The sequence below is a fragment of the Aulonocara stuartgranti genome, assembly GCF_965226115.1.
Source record: "Aulonocara stuartgranti genome assembly, chromosome: 17".
Classification (NCBI taxonomy): domain Eukaryota; kingdom Metazoa; phylum Chordata; class Actinopteri; order Cichliformes; family Cichlidae; genus Aulonocara; species Aulonocara stuartgranti.
The window spans coordinates 3,080,776-3,101,580 of NC_138953.1; the positions used below are offsets into that span (position 1 = coordinate 3,080,776).

The following is a 20,805-nucleotide window of genomic DNA, read 5'->3' on the forward strand; positions in this document are numbered from 1 at the left end:
ATGTACTATATATAAAGTAACTGGAAACAGCCTCAGAGACCACAGTGATAAGGGAATGCGAGCTATAAATAAAATCATGAACAAGCTTCTGAATGTAGTCGGGAGGCTTCTGTAAATAACATAGGTATTTTATGACCTCTTAAGTTGAAAACACAGAGGGCCACAGGGGTGTTTATTTTGCAATGGTGTAGCCACAAAAATGTTCTGCTTGCCCTGCTAACCTCTTGTCCCGTTGCTTGTCTTTAGTTTAGCCTTCCAAGTAAGTGAAATTCTCAAGATGCATAGAACGAGACATGCATGTATAAATGGACCACTGGTGGAGGCGGGATACACTTTGAATGATAGAGATTTTTGAGTCATCACATTTAATTTTGATTCGCCAGGAGTTTATAAATATATATAAACAACTATAGAGGTTGCCCAGTATGATGGACAACATTAGACACAAATTAACAAAAAGAAAAACCCCAAACCACACTAACTGAAAGCAACAAAAACTAAGCTCAAGTTAAGTTTTTGTCAAGATTTGACCAGGCTCCATAGGTTATTAATATTCACACAAGGTATTCAATTTGGTTCTTTACTGAGCAGGTAGTGAATGTAATAGTGCCAGAATCGTGGAAATACGGTGATGTTTACATGTACCAATCAGGAGTCGAGCCCTGTTTTGAACCATCTGCAGTCTGGATATTAGTGACTTGCCCATTCCATCATATAACTATAATTGTTGAGTGTTGATGTATTAAAAGCACAAGTGACCTTCTCATTAAAAGATCAGGAGGATTTAACCTGTACCAAAAAGGCTTCGAGGGGAAAAAAGCTGTCTTTGACAGGAGATTGACAACGTAAAAGGCACTCACCAGAAGCACTTATAAACGAAGAACATGCAGCAGACTGACAACAGTGTATGTCCACAATAACCAAAGGCCTACTCACGCCACAAAATGGGAAACCATTGTGCAACAGCTAAGCTTGCTGATAATGGTGGTGCAGATGGCTAACTAGTCATTTGCCACTTCTGCTGCTGGCAAGCTAATTCCTAAGTTAGCCAGCCAGACTTCCAGTCATAGCTCTAGTTCTCTAAGCTAGCTGGCTTAGAGCAAACCAACCTGCTTGCATGTTCATTAGTTTATTCCATAGCAGTGCCACAGTTGTTTTATATGTAGGCAAAGAAAGGTAAAAGAAAATAGAAACAAATCTGATGATTTGTGCAAATTCAGGTCACTGAATTTAAAGTTAATGCAAATGATTTGTGAGGCTATATTTTACTCTGCACAGCTAATAGTATTATTGGTTTTTGTGGGGACATTTTCCCCTTTCTAGAGGTTACTATAATCTAAAAAAAAAAAAAAAAAAAATAACAAAATGGGTTAAAAAAAAAAAAAAGACATAAAAAGCTTTTCCACTCTTACCTCTGTTATTCATTAATTTTATTCATACATCAGATGATTAGCTGCTTCCCTGCAGGTGCCAGTATCCTAATAGCTTTGCATTTTTACTCCCAGTGCATTTTTTCCTTAGTATTTAGTTTGGTCGATGTGAGTAATCTTGCCAGCTGTCAGGGCTCTGTGTGCAGGCAGGCAGAGAGGAGGATCCAAACGCAGGACTCAGACACTAACTTGAAACTCAAAAACCTCAGCTTTATTGCTGGTACGAAAACAAAACATGAAGTGAACATGGACTATGGAGAACCGAAACACACAGGTATAATCTGATGGTACGACGCAACACCGAGCATGGGAAAACACAGGGCTTAAATACACAGGGTAGTAATGAGGGAATGGGCAACAGAAGGGAGACACAGCTGGGGGAGATCAGGGCTAACGAGACGGGGGAGCTAAGCTGCACACACTAACATAAGACAAAGACTTTCACAATAAAACAGGAAACAAGAATTACTAAACCAGATGCAGACATGACACTGAGAGACAGACTAGACACTGAACAGAAACTGTAATACACATGAGAACCCAAAACCTAAGAACTGATCCCTCACCAAGAATAACAGAAACAGATCTATAATGATAATAATAAACAAAGCACCAGAACAGCAGAAAACAATCCATAATGCAAAAATAAACCAAAACATAATAAACTCAAAATACTGGGTCCAACGGACCCAGAACCGTGACACCAGCATGAGATTTAAAATCCCAAGCTAACAGGGATGTTTTGGCAGGTAGGGTTTTAGCTGTGAGGGTCAGATGCCATTCCTGAATGATTTCCTTGTCACTACAAATAAGTCTGTGATCTCTGAGAACAATAAACAGCAAGGTGCCAGGAAAATGTCAGACTCGTGCAAGCTTGTGAAACAAAATAACCGATATAATATTGACACCACAACACGCACTTCTCAAGCTAATGAGCTGCCACTTCTTCTGTCAGTCTTCACCTTCACCATATTATTACCCCATTAAAGAAAGCCAGGATACCTGTAGCCACACAAACATGAATGCACAAATATACACACGCCCAAGCATGCTGTCTGTGCTCAACAGTTACCGTGACAACAGGAAAAATGCCACAGATCTGGCAGATTGTTGCAGTTTTTGGGGTTTTCGTTTTAGCTGCGGTTCATCACCCAAGTAAAGCTTGGGGTGTAAATTTGGTGAAGAATTACACGGGACTAGTCAGTATTTTATCTGTAGTGTGCCTTATCTATAACAAGGTTTCCTGATGTTTGTGTACATGCTCATGTGCTCTTCTCATTCAGGTTGGCAGGCGAGCTCCTCTGGCTTACACAGTTCATCACTTGCATTACTTTCTCTGTCTCCTCCGTCCTCTTTTTTGCCTCTTGTTGCATCTTCTCTTAAGTGTAGCTGTGCACAGTGAGCTGCGAGTCTGATGGATCAAGACTGAAGGATCAAAGCAGTTGCAGACAGTGTGTTGTGTGGATGTTTACCTGGGTGGGTGTATCTTTACATGAAGTCAACCTCTGGAACTCTAGCTGCAGGCTTTTTGCACCTTATTTGCCAAATTGGCTCCGTAGGGAGTTTTGAGACTTCTTCTTCTACAGTAGATTTCTTTTAGTCATCTGGAAAAGATTTTAACTTAAATGTTTATATGCTAAAAACTCGCTTATTGTGATTTAACGCTAATATAACATGCTTTACTTTGTTGGCCTTAAAAACAAAGTGTGTAAACCAGTGGCGGCTCCTGAAAAAAATCTCAGGGGGGGCAATTTTTATGATATCGACTAAAATGACCCATTTAATGAGTACATCAAACAACACAATTTTAATTTAAATTTAAAATGAACAACCATATTCTGGCCATTTGTATAGATTTGTAAAAATGAACATGAACAGATTTTTTTTTCAATTGATGCCATCAAGTCGACTAAACCTCTAAAAATCCCTGGATTGTCTGAGGAATCACTTTCATCATGTCCCCGCATTGCTAGCTCAAAAGCACCACAAAACTTAATACAATCGATGATTTTAGATAAAATATGACGGTTTTTATCTACCTCTTCGTTGTGCCTTCTTAAAGCAATCCGATGTCCATCATCTAGCTGCGCCGCTATGCTAGTTTTCCCTAGCACAGCTAGCTTTACACTGTTGTCCATATGAACTCGTGAGCTTTCATGTTTCTTGATTCGTTCGGAGAGGTGCTTTAAGTCGGTTTGTCCAGATTGTGTCCACGTCAAATCACACTTGTCACTTTTGAACAGTATGCACGGGAAACAAAAAAGTGCATTAGCTGTTCCACAGCCTGTCAGCCACGACTTGCGCTGGAACCAACTCCGACAAAAAGTCCTGTTGTATGCTTTTGACTTCTCCTTCGTTGCCTGGGTTAGTTGAATTTCGGGCTTGTCAGGTCCCAACTCTTTAACTTGCAGTTTTTCTGCCATTGTCCTTCTGGCAAAAGGGTAGGTTAGAAGCGATCTAACCGAATTTGGGGGAGGCTGTGCCTCAACCGTTAACAATACCGCTGCCATCGTCTCTCTCTGACCTTATAGCTCACTTAAGCTACTGACTGAGGTAAAATTCTAGAACAGCAAATCTTCGCGCGTTTTCTGCAGGGGCGCAATTTTAAGCGCCCCCAAACCATTTAATTCAGCGACGCTGATAGGTCAAATATTTATTATTTTCCCCTGGCAACCATTTAATGATAGGCTATTTCGCTGCATATCAAGGGCGCTTTGACGAGCGCCCCAGAAGAAGAAAAACACCGTTTGTTGGTTGAACTTTAATGAGTCAGCTGGTGAAAATGTTAAAATACGCCTGGCTGTATATGGGCACACACATAGTAAAACTATCATTGATGAATTTTTTAAAAATATATATTTTTACTCCTCCACATTTGGGGGGGCGGAGCCCGAGCGCCCCCTATGGGCCAGCCGCCACTGGTGTAAACTAAATGCTATTAAGTGGGGCCTGTCAGAGTAGATTCACATATTCACAGTGATCTGTGTTTGTCATATAGTTATTCTGCATTAGGGCTCATACAGAGCTACACACTTTTCAATGGGCTCTACACACTTCTTTATGCTAATATGACAATGCACATTTTGCAAGTTATCAGTGTATTATTTGCATTATTTTTTGCATTGTTGGGAATCATTTTACAAACTTTGTCAACTTTTTGAAACAAATTAATCACTATATACATTATTACATTGACTTTGTATTGCTGCTTTTTGCTCATTCATTGCTCTTTTGCATATGTTTTGATATAATAATACAACTGCATAGTGTTAAATGGTTCGCAGTCAACAATAATAAGCACATTATGAATATAAAACTATGTTGCTGTAACTGTGCTAAGGAATCTTCTAGTGAGCTGCGGAATGGTCAGTGAGGTCCCCTAAGTGCTATAATGTGCAGCAATAGATCCCTACTGCATTTATTAGATTTATCAGTAATATTAATGGCCCACTGTGGAGCCTAGTGAAGTATGGCAAGGCTATTACAGATGTCCTAATTGCTAAGTATATTCCCATTAGTCTTTTTTCTGTCCAGTTAACACTGGCTCATAAGCAGACATAGAGTGTATAAGAATATTGTTTCTCACATTCAGTACTGCAAAAATGAACTAAATGTATCTGAGTATCTGGATATCTTTTATATTAGTAACTGACAAAATGAAATCTTGTACTACTAAAAGAATATGCAAATTATGGAATATTACCGGCTACATTTAAACCAAATAAAGTGAAATGAAGATCTGTGCAAATATTTAAAAATAGATTTTGCATTATGCACTTGTTTAAGAGACCATAGTAGCTGGTCCAGTACACATGCTGCCCAAATGACATTTATGTTGAAGGAATGCCATTAGGATGTTATAGCATTTTAATGTGATGGCAAGGTGTTCTTTATGTTTGACCTCTGACCTACTGAGGTGATAATTTATAACCTCAACCCACATGCTCTCCCCGAGGAAATCAGGCCGGCTCTATGGCCATCATTTACATCTATTCGAATTGAAGCAGCAATGTGTAGTTAATGCCCCAGGCCTTATGAATCAAACTTTATTGACCACTTGGAGAGTAACAGACACCCTTTGAATACCAAGTGCTAGTGAAAGGCCACTGGGTGAGAGAAATGCGTACCAGCTGTGGAGCTGAAACTGGGATTACCAGCAGTACGCCAGGCTGTGATAAAACTGCAGCGGCTCCTGCTCATAAATATGGAGGTTTCACTTCCAATAGGATTCCTTACAACCGAAGGTGATTTAGCATACAATATTGTGTTTAACATAAAAATGCGCGATATCAAGTTTTTCTTTTACTTGTGATCATTTTCAAATCTCTTTTTAATTAAAAAACAAAAAACCTTCAAGTTTGTCAAGTCTGCATGTACATTATGTGATGTATCTTTTTTTTTTTTTTTTTAGCTCCAGCACAGATAAGCCATGGTGTGAAACATGGTCAAGCACAATCCTGCTAGTTTCAGTTTGTTATTTACTAATACAAAAGATGCAAACATAATTCATGACATTTACTTAAAAGAGAAAAGCGTTCATCTGTAAAAACATACTGACATATGAAAAATTGATTTCACTCTTCAGGAATCAAGGTTGAACTATTTGCCCTTGATATTTATACAAACTATTAAAAGGTCCAGGGGAAAGGCACAAATGGTCATTTGACTGTGTAAATTTCATTGTATGGAAACCTTTATTCTCAGTTCTCTGTGTTTTATTTCAGCTATAGCCTAATAATAAAAGCACTTTTGAACAGGCCGTGTGAGATTTAACTTTAAGGTTAACGGTGTTAACTGAGAGTAGCTGTGTCACTTCCACATTTATTCGGCTGTTGCTTATTAATGCTAACAAATCCTTGCTGGCTTTACTTTGTTGCCTGAACTACTTGTATTTGCAGTATGCAGTGAGGAATAACAGAACTGTGTTTATTTTTAAATGACACTTGACAATAGGGCTGCCACGATTAGTCGACTAGTCACGATTACATCGACTATCAAAATCGTCGACGACGAATTTAATAGTCGACGCGTCGTTTGAAGCTTTGTAAGATCCCAAAAGACGCAGGAATAAGTAGTAGGATTTAAGAGTGTAATAACGGACTGAAACAGAAGATGGCAGCACTGCATGTACAAGGATGCAAGCTGCCGTTAAACTCCCGAAGAAGAAGTAGCTCTGTCCCAGAATTCATAGCACGTCCCTGCTCAGTTTCCAACAATGGCGGCAGCTAGTTAGTTTTAATATTACTCTTATTATTCTTTCTGGGTCACAAAATAAACATTTAACATATTTTCAGGCGAGAATGTAGCTGTGTAAACCTCAAATATCTGCTCAGTTTATCAAGACACCGCATATTTTCAAAAGTGCTCCGACGTTTTCGGAGACGTCTGTTACCCACTAGCTCGATAGCTAGCCGGGGTTCAAGGCTCACTAGAGCCGTGAGAACACCGGACTCCCGGCAAATCGTTTTCAAACCCACCGCCGTCTTTCACTACTCAGGTTAAATATATATATAAGTCACTTAGATAAGTTATAAATTTTATTGTTAGGCTTTTTTTAGTATTTTATTTGTTCCTGAGTAAATCGGTTTGGCTGAGATTAAAGTTATAGTTTTTACACAGCTGAATAAACATCAAGCAGACAGCTGATTTTTAGAAGTGTGAGATGCTCCAGAATTTACTCCGTTGTCCTGTTATAGTTTAGATAGCAAGGAGCAGACGGCTGAGTTTATTAAACTTCACCGAAACAATCTGTAAATGTCATTAAAATGTAATAAACTATCATCTTGTCTTTATTTTTAGTTAGCACAGACCTTAAACACTTACAGCTGTAAGCTAATGATAGTTATATAAGAGCAGATGCTGCTGGTGCAATAAGCTGTACGTTTTACGTTCAATGGATCTGATTAGTCGACTAATCGCAAAAATAATCGGTGACTAGTCGACTATCAAAATAATTGTTTGTGTCTTTTAGTCATTTTCTTCTAAATGACCATGAGAGCACAGAGTTTCTTTTGTTCGTTAGCAAGGTGACAGTCGAGTTATTGTTTAGATTTCAAGCAAACATAAGACAGTTTGTGAGCAAAGTTGTCTGAATTTCATTAGAAACTATGTAATAAGTATCTGGTCTGTCACTTTTATTGGGGTCCAAAGCCTTCCAGTGCTCTAAAAAGTTAACCAGTTTGCAGTTAGTAGCATTAAGCTAAGCTTGACATTATAACATTTTAAACATGAATTACCCTTATAGCATTAAATCAAACACAAGTTTAACTGTTATAATTCAATCTGGACATTGTAAAATATGATTTTGCAAAATTAAAATAATAAAATAAAACTTTGTCTTTTTCTCTATCTGACTGAGTGGGTTGTATAATGAAGCAACTTCATTTTGACGTTCTGTTCACAGAGTAACAAAACTTATAATCTGTGCTGTGTAAATATATTAAAATAATAAGCCTGAAGATTAATTTGTGGAAACTAATGCATCTTTTTTATGGCAGACATTTTAAAATGTCACCATAGGAAAAGCAAAAGTATAAGTAAATTAATGAGGATGGAATTCTGTTAGCTGCTTTGTTTTCAGGGGTCTGGCTGAATGTTATTAGGAACACTTGTGCTGTGACTACTACCACAAGTCAAAATATGTGCTGTGGAAAATGACACTTTTACTTATTTATTTATTTTTGGTAGACTAAGTAATGACCACAGTAGCTGGTTATATATAACACACTAGCATTATTCTGAGCACTGGCTACTGGTTATATCTTGCAATATATGGAGCAACATGTACAGCTTGTCAGGTAAACTATTTTTTCCTATTTAAGTCTTGCTTCCGTCTTTTGCAAAGGTGCTTTGTGCATTCTGTTGCATGTCACACAAAGCAGATGAAGAATGACCTCTGACCCCAGTGGCCTAGATACAAGGCCTTCCTGTCATTCTGATTGGTGGTACCGGCTAACCTTTTCCTTGCCGCAAAAAAAAAAGTGTGCCATGCTGTTCCCCGTGAGGTCCCATTGTTTCTTTTGTAATATTCAAGGAGAAAAATGGAGAAAAATTAGCACTCATGCAGTATGCATGACTTTAGAAAGCCTCTCATATAATTCTATTGCTGAGGGAAATGGGGAAGTCCAGAAGCAATATAGCTGTGTTTTTAGCAGGTTTAGCATTTCTAGTTTGCTGTGTGTTGGTGTAATTTTTTTCCATAAGCTGTTGCAGCAAATATCCCCTGTGCATTGCTTATTTTTTGAGGCTATCAGATAATGTAATGTAACAAGATCCCAGTGGCACTTAAAAGAAGTGCTTTTCAGCTTTTTGCTCGCAGGTAACACTCTAGTTTCAGCTTGCTGGGTTCCAGCGCTCAAGTCATGGTGTCCCCAAGAACCAGCTCTGAGTTGGCAGCACTTGACATGATTGCCCTTAAGTAACTGACACGGTTGCGGTGTTACATTGCACTCTGCAGCTGGGTAAGTGTTTAGTGGCAAGTACGAACTGTTAAGATCCTGCTGTGTTAAGAGAGGAGATGAAAGTGAACAGGAGCTATACAGGCCCCCTAACGGTCGAGCGGTGTTTGGCTGGGGAGACTGTTTTCTGTGATGTCTGTGAGCTTTCAAGACAGTGGGAAGGGCATTATAACTCATGCTCCTGTTTAAGAGTCAACATTTTCCTAGCCTATTCAAGGCTTTAGATTATGACATTGTGAAATACAATCCTACATCCATATTTATAGAATTAGTATCCTAATCTGGGGTTTCATTCATAACCGATAACAGCGATAACTGTGCAGCATAAGGCCTTGTAAATGGATGTCAGTAAACCAAGTTTTTGCACAGTAAACCAACCATGTCAGTAAACCAACTTTTGCACAGAGGCAGCCCCAGCCCTATCCATATGGACTCATTGCAGTTTACCCAATGTCAGCACGTCTTAGCTCTTTCCATGCTTCTTTTTGCTCGAAAATGGGTTTCGATACTAAGACAACAAAAACAATTGCTCAATGTAGAACAAATGGCATGAAGATTCTCCCCGCTCTCGCTCTCAGCACCATGGCAACATTCACTTTGATATGCAGAAACCCCCGCCATTTGTACAGTGCAGCACCAAGGGGAATATTGACTTTTTGGTGAGGCAGAGAGTTTTTGCATTAATTGTGTTGTTGTTTTTTTTGTTTTGTTTTGTTTTGGGTTTGTTTGTTTTTATTGGGGGCGGGGGGGGGGGGGGGGGGGGGTATTTTCTCCATATAAATCATAGAATGCATTGTGTGTCTGTTTTTTCACAGATGTGGATGCGAGACATTGTGTTGTACCAGGGACTGCACTGAGGGAGAAACAAGCCTAACTGTTGTCTTCATGCAAAAGTAGACAACCTGCAGACTGGACGTCGCCATCAATCTTCACTTTGTTCCAGTTATCATAATGAGCCTCTCTTGGTAGCCTTCTGCTTGAACCTTGCTATTTTCTCAGCTAACAGAGCATTCTCATTTTACTTTGACCATACATACCAACCTCTGGGATGGATCGCCTGTGTCCGGGCGAAGGCGTTAGCCGGACACAGGCTTTTGTTGTCAAACTGTAGCCTGGATTCTGGACCAAAGTGGATTGTGTTCAACTTACTTCATGTGATTATTTTCTGGAGCTATTTATTTGGATCAGGGATGGATGTACCAGAAGCCAGCAAGCATGGCAAGAAGTCGACAAGTCAAAAGCTGGAGGACCAGAAAAAGGTAGGTGACAGGTTTCTGTCCTTTTAACTTTGCTCCTGTCTTTTCCCTAGCCTCTCTGTGCATGTGGGTGCGCATGTGTGCACGCATGTGTGCACGCATGTGTGCACGCTGCATTTTCAAAGAAGCAGCTGTATACAAAAGTTTGTTTATCACCTGGTATCTTGTTCTCTTTACAAAAAGGAGAACATGTTGGTCCAATTGCTGCTGTTGTGTGAATTCCCGGTAGCTTTTTTGCTCCATATCTGCTAATAGCTATTTATAAAGAAGATGAGGGGAAAGGTGGAGTTTCTTCCCCCTCGGTGCTTTTACTCTTTTATCTCGGCTCATGTGGTGTCACAGTGGGCAGGGTGCATCCCAGCCTCCCTCTGAGAATACATATTTACTCTCTGTTTGAGATGCTTTTTATGTTCCCGTCTCTGGGAATGGGAAAGTGGATTCTAATTTTAACAAAAAGATAAATACGATTTCCTTTTTTGTTTTTGTTGTTTTGGTAAAGTTATATCATGTGCTACAATGGTCTCTACATAATGGTGTGATTAGAAGATGGTTTTGAGTCGCGCTCTAAATGCTGCACATTGGACCTCAGTTGGATCAGATTCATCCGTAACAGCGGTGGCTGGATCGATGGCGAGAGCCCAGGCGTCAGGCAAGTTCACACTGTCTGCAGAACGTGGATTCGAGGACAGTGGCACTGGCCTTTGCCTGTCCGATCAATTATTGTATTTATTTAGCTGTAAATGCGTCCAGTGAACATTAGATCTCATGATGTAATTCAAGTGCTGCCTTACATTTTTCTGTATAATGTGTCAATGACAAACATATACTAGATGCCATTTTGGCCATACATATAGAGGAAGAGCAAAATGTTAAAATAACGCAGCGAGGTCAACTAACCTGAGCCACAGAATTTTCAAATGTTTAATGTCACTGACACGGTGAGACTAACTGTATCTGCTCATCTTGTTAGTTTTGGGCTATATGTAGGCTTTGACATTTGCCTAAGCGCTGTGCACAGCTCATTTTGAAAAGTAACACTGCCATTACATAATCATCTAAATCATCTGGAAGCCAGTGTTGTTCTTGTTAGTAAAATTGCACGTTTTCATTGAAATAGCCTATTAAAAATAAGAATATTCATATAGAAATATGAAGGAGTGACACTGAGTTCAGTGAATCACTGGACTGATTATGGAACCTCTGTTAGTACAGACTGTAATGTGCAGTGTGAGTCTAGCTAAATGTATTTCTGCTATGGCTTTACTCGTGTTAAGTTTGTACTTGTTTAAAGATCTAGTGAGAATTTTTCTACACTTTTAGAAGAATATTATTTTATAAAATACTTTGTATTTTGTTTTCCCCCCTTTGTCTGGAGAGCTGAGTTTGTAAGTTCACTTTTATATGGACTTAAAAAGTACACGTACTAAGATGCAAACAAAGCCTGTTAGCGAGAGACTTCTCTTCCTCCCTCTTCCTCTGACCTCATTCTTCTAATGAAGTGCATTTGATAAGCATAATGAATTTCCACGTGAAGTCCAGGGAACATATGAGTTCAAGTTAGACTTTTGCAGCACTGTTAGGGTCTCAATAAAAAGGATGATTGTTCTTTAGAACCTGAGTGCTATAGTAGTTTTTTTCTCTTTAGCAGACTACAATGATGTCTTGCTGTTAGTGCTATTAGCCAATTTTTATACCCTGTTAGAGAAGACAGACAAACTACTAATAATTTATAATAATGGATCGATGTAGCTTTCCACAAGCACATTGATTTTTAAGATAAAAGTTGTGAGCAAGAACCTGTATTTGTGCACAACATGCCCATGTTGCATATGTCCTGTCATGTGACATGAATTGAAATCGGATACTGTTCTAATAATGTCGATAAAGTCGATCACTCTGTCTCCACTTGCATTAAAGGTCATGTACTGTAAACATATGTAGTGTCTTTCTATTTTCCAACCTCTGCATTGTAGGTAAAGAGATTTTAGCATCGAGCTCGGTTTGGAGCAGAGTGAATGAACAGAGTGTGACATCAAATATTCATCTATCAGGGGAATTTGACTGAAACCGTTTGGCTCTCGTTTCGGTTAGATGTGCGTCCTGCCAAAAGATAAGCTCTCCCTCTTTGTTGTGATTGTTGCCTTGAGCTAGGCAACAAATGGTTTAGAGCAAAAGAGCTTCTTATAGGTTTTAAATCTTCCTAGTATGTTTCTGTGGGGGGTTTCTGTGTGCTGTAATTGCCTGACTGGATAGGGTTAGTCTCACGTGGATGTGTCATCTGTGGTAGTTGAACTCAGCACAAAATAAATGTTGTACTTAAAGAAATGCTGTGTGAAAAGATGGAGCAAATACATTCAGTTTCCTTATCTTTTATAATGTGACCCGAGTTTTTTTCTTTCACTTTGTGTGGGGTGGAATAAGATAAACTCGTGGTGCAGAAAAATGTCAGGGACAAATGTTACATTTAATTTAAGCATTGAATTGATTTTCAGTCATTTTCTTTCTTGCTCAGTGTTAGATAAGAAAATCAGTACGACTGATCTTTGTAAAGTAAACATGCCAGCAGCTCATTAGCTTAGCTAAAGCACTACTGGCATCATGACTTTAGGAAGTTATTGCTTCCAGCCAACCAGTCTAATGCTAACATGACACTACAATTTGTCATTTTTACACTTACATATTAGACAAATAAGATATAATCTGCTATCTAATGAGCTTTAAATGTGCTGGTAGTCAGATTATGTTACCTGGAATAAAGCCAGAGCCAAGCTAGTAGTAAAATGGAACATTTTATATTGTTATCAGCTAAGGTAACTAGCTTCTGGTTCACATTTACTGTACAAGAATGCAAAGTATTATCAGTCTTCTCATTTATTTTGATGCATTCTTTTAAAGGCTCTGCCTACAGTTTTCAAGCTGTTCAAGTGGACTATTAGGATTAGATTTGTTGTCCAAACTTTAGCAGGACAAACTTTTCGCCTCACAGCCGACTGCATTGTCAGGGCTGATAACAGTTCATTTGCAAAGATGTTGAGTTCAACCTTACTTGATGAGCTTTAAATAAGTTCTGCATGCTGTATGGAGATGTGTATGGAGTTTTTATTTGTAATATACTCCTGTGAATACCCAGTGGATAAACATGTTGAGGATCTTTGTGTGAAATCTAGAAAGCTGTGTTTTGCCAGCACTTCTTATTTCATCACCCTGGGAGTGTTTGTTCCTTTCCTCCCACACTTTACACTTTTCCTCCTCCATTACTCGCTGTCTTTTTCCCAGATGGATGGTACTTCTTATTTTCACATTCATCCATCTTGAAGCAGTAATTACGACCGTAATGCTTACTAGGGAAAATAAGCTCATAGTAATTGGTTGTGAATGGTCAGGCAGGGGCGGCAGCTATGTCACTGAGGCATCTCATGGGAAAGTTGTCATCAGCCTGTGAGATTTTTCCATTCGCTGTTAGAGTCGTATCTACCGGTAGATCCTATTAAAGCTGTTTTGCATGTGCACCTTTTTTCTTGCCCTAACAATCAATGATAGTGGCAATGAGCTGTCACTGAATGAACTGGTTTGTCCTCTGTGTGACAGACTGTTCTTAAACCTGACTGAGTTTGTATATATTTAGTTTCTAATCTAATTAATGCATGCCAGTGTGCCATAAGTCTAATCTGAACATAGCATGTAATAGGAGATTGGTTATGATGGTTAAACGATTTACCGGGCATGTTCATACTGAGATGTGCTTGATACTGTGCAGAACTGTGAGTGGTTTTGTTTGCTGTGACTTTTGTTTTAGACTTTTGACTTTTGCTTGAAGAGACTGAAAATTCAACATTTTATTTTTTCAGTTTCTATCCAAATGAAATTCCTTCCTCCTACTGGCCTGAGCCATCGAGGTCTTCAGCTTCACATTGCACTGCTTGGATTTAAAATGAAACATTTTTACATTATAAAGTCAGTCAGAGCACTTGAACCACAAATTAGGTATATAAATAAGCAAGTGTTCTATTAGATTTAAGTCAGGCGAATGTGGGGAAGTCAGTGACATCAGTTCCTCCATCCTCCTGAAACTTTCAGGGACTCATGTCACATGAAGTTGGGCATTGTTGTGTAACAGGAGGAACCCTGGACCCACTGGGCCAGTGTAGGGTCTGATAGTGGAACTAGAGGGCCCACTAGAGGACATCAGGCGCTCATGCCACCCTCATGAAGTCTTTTTCTGTTTCTTTGTTTTCTGGTTATTCAGAGATATTTTCTAACTGTGGGAGTGCTCATCATGTTCCTCCTTGCACAAAGGATCAGATACCTGTCCTGTTGAGATGTTAAGGACCTTCTACAGCCCTGTCCAGCTCTCCTGGACTCACTGCCTGTCTCCCAGTCTTGAGACTGTGGTGGGGGAGACAACAAACTTTCAGGGAATGGCACAAATTGATGTTCAGTCCTGGAGGAGTTGGACTACCTGTGCAACCTCTGTAGGGTCCCAGGTATCGCCTCATGCTGCCAGCAGTGACCCTGATACTGTCCAAATGCAAAATGTATTATTGTAGGGTCTACCTTACAATATAAAGTGCCTTGAGGCGACAGATGTTGTGATTTGGCGCTGTATAAATAAAGTTGAATTGAATTGAACTGAATCAAAACTAAAGCAAAAATAATCAGAAAAGATGAGGAGGGAAAAATGTCAGTGTCCTCCACCTTTAAACCATCTGTGCTTTGGGGGTTGTCTCATTGTTGACCCTCTGGTGCCCCTGTTGTTAATGTCATTAACACCAAAGAAAAAAACCCTCTGCTACTTTATGTTATTATTAACTTATATTTGTATAAGTATTTGTATATTTGACTGCTTTACTGCTGCTGCACTAGAAATAATGCAGTTCGAATCTAACATGAAAGGTGAACTGTTTCAACACCTTTTGCCACTTTTAGGCAAGAATGTTATTGTGAAATTTAGTGGATTTCTTTAATGTTCATTTCACGTTATTATATTGTATCTATTCTTGCTCAGAACAGGTAAGGACCTCATTCCTGTTACAGACAACCAAAGAATATTTTCCCTTTTAAAAATAGTGCAACAATGAAACTACTGACTAATGGCAGAGTTTCAAACTTTAAGGAGTGAAAGAATTTCTCAACAGCACATGCATGTCACAGGGTTAGGGTTAGCAATTGTTGCTAGATTGACACAACTTGATAAATTTTTTATGACTCTACTGCACTGTAATAGTGTGGTGACATCCTAAGAGAACCCACCCTAACCCTAAAATATACACAAACCCACTTTGTTGGGCATGGTATATCAGTAGTTCATTCATGAAGGATTAGTGGGTTTAGACCACTGAAAAGTTCAGAGTGAAAACATGTCAAAACAGAGCAGCCATCATAACTGTGGCTTTCACAAAAACAAGCCTCAGAGGCAGAGTGATGAGAGCAGTGATGTCCAGGTCAGACTGATAGAGAACAATAAAGAGGGAAGGAGTTGCCAGAGAGAGTTTGAGGGAGAGGAGAACAAAATGACACCAAATGAAAGGGATGTGCAAGAGTGGAAAAACTGACTCGGGGAGGAGGATAAGGGTCTAGCCTGAGTGGGAAATGAACCCCATGACACTGCTAGGAAGTGTCATGGGGCCTTCCATCTGCACCCTGCATTGACATTTATGCAGTCTGTGCGCAGGGTGATGCTCTCGTCACACAGAAGCAAAGCTGGGCGGTAGCCGCCTGTCTTAATTTGCTCTTACAGCCAGCTGTAAAAAAGTCTGACAGAGTTGTGGAGTTTTTTTTAAGGATGTCAGTATTACAGAGTTCCTCGTATTCATTCTACCGACAAAACATGAAAATATGGAAATAGAGTTTCAAAACATATTATCATTATTATACATATTATTCCCAAAAGGTTGATCCTGTTCATCTGGACATCTATTTTCACTGTGAGAAACGTTTTACTTCCCTGGATGATTGAGACATATATATATTATTCATAACAGAATGCATAGTTTTGGGCTCATGTGGTTTTTTCTGCAGGGATTTTAGAAATTAAATAATTTCTTTAGCTTTTAGTTTGCATGGCAGCAGATCAGTTACTTTTCTGCAAATGTTAACGTGTTGTTTTTCATTATTGTTACAGCTGAAAAGAAACGAACAGTCTTTACTTTGAGTTTGCAGGGTATAGCTGTTATTCAGACATATTCTTTAATTTTACATGCATTTTAAATTACCCCCTTGCATATGTAAGATTCATTTATAAAAAATGAACAAACTGTTGTTCATTCTTAAAGAGTTCCCATCATATGGCTGGCATCGTTGGGTATAATTAAAGAGTCTGTTAGCTGCCAGACATGTAGTACAATTTTCCATCACTCCTGAGAAACTACATCCAGACTCAAATCTGAAAACTCGGGTCAATTGATTTGCCTTTTTTGTAATACACAAATTACTAATTAATAATTGAAACTGTATTACTGATACATGTTTTCTTGTGGTTTTGTGTTATTGTTGTACAGTATATTAACATACACTGGGTCTGTCCATGCTTTGACACAGCCATTTTGTCTCCACAAAGCTCTACATCGGGGACAAGTTTCTCCTCTAATGCTTTTCTTTTGGTATACAGAGCTGAGTGGCCTCAGTCTTTTCTTCTGATTGATTTGGAGCTGCAGCACTGTAGCATGAAAATACTGACCAAAACCACTTAATTGATCTCCTTTAGCTCTACTTGTTGAAAAATGTTGACCATCAAAGTGAAACGACTTCCAAACTCATAATATTGCATGGTATTATCAACCACTGAATACAGCACAAATTGGATTTAGAACTGAAATATGATTTGTTTATTTCTTTTGTGTTTAGTAATTGTCAAATGGATTGTTTTCACCAATGTGCAACATATCTACATGTGCACGTATGTAAATGATGTAAAGTCATTCAGATGCCAGCAGAAAGTTCACGTCGTCATAAAAAGCAGCAAAACCAGAAATGGGGTGCAATCCTGTTATCTCTGCATGAGCAGTAACACCCTGTGAGTAAGGGATATGCTCTATAACTGACAAAGTGAGCTACATAATAAATGTTGATTATTGTAGGCCTCTGAGTCTGTGCTGTATCTTTTACTGTGGACCAAGTTCAGGATGGTCTCTGCACAGAAAGAAGTGGAGTCATAGAGCAGTCAGGAGGTGCAAGCATTTAAAAGTTTAAATAATTAAAAAAAAATGTAACAACATGTTGTTATTTGAAACATGACTTAAAATAATCCTTGATATATTTGTATTCAGTAGTTGTGGCACTGAATCCTTAACAGTGACAGGGCTTGAACTACAGAGGGAAGCACTTGACATCACAGTGGATGTGTCTCAGCAGTTTCACAGTATTTTCTGTGGCACTGATTTTGTTCTCGCATGGGTGAATTTAACATGCGTATGTTGCTGATAGCTGTTTCATGCATTATGTATGCTCAATTCACAGTATGTTGGCATGTGATGAGGGTATCCCCTGAGTGCGGGGCCGGATCTTGTGAAGAAGCAAGCTGTCAGCATTAACAATGACTGCGTGAGTGCACCTGTATGTCATTGGGGCGATCGTGGCTCAAGAGTTGGGAGTTCACCTTGTAATCGGAAGGTTGCCGGTTCGAGCCCCGGCTTGGACAGTCTCGGTCGTTGTGTCCTTGGGCAAGACACTTCACCCGTTGCCTACTGGTGGTGGTCAGAGGGCCCGGTGGCGCCAGTGTCCGGCAGCCTCGCCTCTGTCAGTGCGCCCCAGGGTGGCTGTGGCTACAATGTAGCTTACCATCATCAGTGTGTGAATGTGTGTGTGAATGGGTGGATGACTGGATATGTAAAGCGCTTTGGGGTCCTTAGGGACTAGTAAGGCGCTATATAAATACAGGCCATTTACCATTTACCATTGTGTCTGGACTGCATCCAAATGGATTTACTTAGATCTAGTTTGTAGCTGTGAGGGTTAACCTGACACTTGTTGTAGGTGAGGTGGACTGTATTATCCCAGTGCATTCAGGCTGATTGACAGATTCCTGCACATCTAACGGCAGATAACAGGATTAGCACAACAGCTGGATTCCTAAGAGGGGCCACGGTGCCGCGGGTGGGGTTTCAGATATGGGTGCTCACTCATGACTGGTGGAGGCTTGTGCTAGCACATGATGGAATATGAGCTCAGTGTTGCATTTATTCTGTCTTAGCCTTGTGTGTTAAATCGTGCAAGTTATATCCTCTGGGTGCTGCTGGTAAGTGGTAAAATTCACGAGAAGAGAAAAAAAAAAACAGAGACAGAGTTATTCCCACTGTGGTCAGCTTATTTAATTTACACATGGAATGTGGAGTTGTCAAACAGATTTGTATTCTGCATCGAGCTCTCCTCTTATTAAACACCATTTGTCTGTGTGATGTGTTATTTGACGATATCCAACAATAACTTGTGAAGCGAAGTGAATTAACTGAAGCAGTAGCTTGTCTTGTAAATGTGATCATCCTGACAGAATTCCATTAAAGTGGGAATGAGATGTGTTCATAGGGGCCGAACTGAGAGATGAGCAAGATAAGATAAGATAAGATAGAACTTTATTAATCCCTCGGGTGGGTTCCTCTGGGAAATTCGACTTCCAAAAAGCACAGCAACGACCGAAGTTACAGTTACAGAATTGTTATATATATATATATATATATATATATATATGTACACACACACACACACACACACACATATATAAATACAGAGACAAATATAAATAAAATATACAAAGGGGATAAATAGAATAAATAGGAATAAAAAATAAAAATACAAGTGAATTGCACATTTCAAGTATTGAGTCTATTGCACTGTTGACTATTTACAAAAGTATTGCACAAGGTATTGCACAGTGAGGTGAAGAGGCACTACAGCTTAGTTGTTCCCCCCTCCTTTGTCCTCCTGTTTCCCCTCCCTCTCCCCTCCAGAGAGGAGCAGTAGTACTCATGGATGATCACTGTAGTGGGAATCCCTCTGCCTTGCATTTCTTAGTCCTACTCACCAAAGCAGTAGTTTTGCTTTATTTTGTCTGGTTTGCCAAGTGTCCAGCTAAACATTTAACTCTAACATCCATGGTACATACTAATTATTAACTTGGGTTAAGCAGAAAGTGCTGATAAGTGTTTCTTTAAAATTAAATTCAATGTTTTAAATACCCAGATGCGTATTATTGTTACTGTTAGTGTGCAGAGCCACGTTGGTAATAAGGGCAGGGATAGCTCAATAAAGTGGTGGCCCCATGATCGGAAGGTCAAGGGTTCGAATCCACTGAACGGCTACTCTGAGGTACACCTGAGCAAAATACTGTCCCTACACACTGCTCCCCCGGCGCCCAGTGGTTGCCCACTGCTTCACTGAGTGAATGGGTTAAATGCAGAGAGGCATTTCCCCCTGGGGATAAAGTATACATTGTTATTATTAATAGAAGTGCTTTTTGCAGTTGCAAGTGAGATGCAACAAGAAGTGGTCTTTGCACAAACAGGTCGTTCCTGGGATGAAGGCGGGTAGTGTGACTCATAAAATCAGCCAGAATACGGTGACATCATAACTAATGAGGAATGATTTCATGTATGAGACTTCCTGAAAGTTGCTGAATCCCTACACAAAAATGTAACGTGTTAAAAATGGATGGAAACATTAAGTGTGGCGGGAGCTGTGTGTCAACATATCGATGGAGTATTTGTGGTATACCATTAGTATCTGCTCTATTTCAAACCTTAAATGCTTGTTTACTAGAGGGAAATGGGTTTGTCTTGATTTCATGTATAGCAGTATGTGCAAGTAGTACAGTACAGTACAGTACAATAGTACAGTTTGCAGGATTTTGCAATGCTTGCATAAAAAAGCAAAGGAGAATATTGTGCTTCACCAGGATGAAGAGCTGAATTGAGATGTGCACAAAGGGATAAAAGGAAGGAGGATTAAGATGTAGCCAGAAAGACTGAGACATTGTAATGTGTCAAAATCCTGCAACAGTGGAAAAGTGTTTGTACAGGCTAGACCAAAAGATGGGAGCGAATTCTCAGTTCGACAGCTTTTGGTCACTTTTTTCTCTTCCCTAGGGCGGTTCCTGTGGTCACTCCTCTCATTTTGGAGGGCCCCATTGCGTTATTGGATGAGGCCTCAAGGTCACAACAAACAAGGCCCGCATACAACCACATAATAAGCATTTTCTCCACAACATGGCCGACTGATCACAGAGACCAGAACTTGGCCTTGGATGAAAACACCCTCTTTGGCCCTTCAGATAAACACGGTGTCTGGAAGAAAGCAATGTTTTTCATCTCTAATTCTGGCGTTATTTATGGGCGTCTTGGCTGAGGGCTAGTGTGGTTTTGTTCCATGAGTCTGTGGATTGTTTCTGCACAGGACAGCACCAAAGAGGAGAATTAAGTACTACAAAAGTGTATTAATAAATAAAAATCCAAGAAATGTCAGCTGAGAACAGTCTGAGGGATTTGCTGAATAAAGAAAGCAAATGTTTCATTTGTCTGATTCTGTTCTTATTTTTAGTTAAGGTTGAGAGATACAGACCATTATCAGGGTTTTGCCTGGCTCAGAGTGGGCATTCAGTGGGTGACTGTGCAGCCCACAGTGAGTCTGTATTGTTTGACGGAAATCTGTCCGTTTCTCTGTGGCTATAAAACA

At 39.6% G+C, this 20,805-nt stretch overlaps 1 protein-coding gene across 2 annotated transcripts in view; it reads left to right on the forward strand.

Moving 5' to 3' along the window:
• The window catches only part of nav3 (neuron navigator 3), a 424,334-nt gene that overhangs the window by 106,522 nt on the left and 297,007 nt on the right, over positions 1-20,805 (forward strand). The window contains exon 2 of one of the 2 annotated variants that reach the window (XM_082510872.1): positions 9,703-10,146. In XM_082510872.1, coding sequence (XP_082366998.1) covers positions 10,078-10,146 — 69 coding nt within the window. In that variant the 5' untranslated portion in view covers positions 9,703-10,077. Of the gene's footprint in view, positions 1-9,693; positions 10,147-20,805 lie in introns of those variants that run through there. The other variant, XM_082510873.1, reaches the window with a different exon arrangement.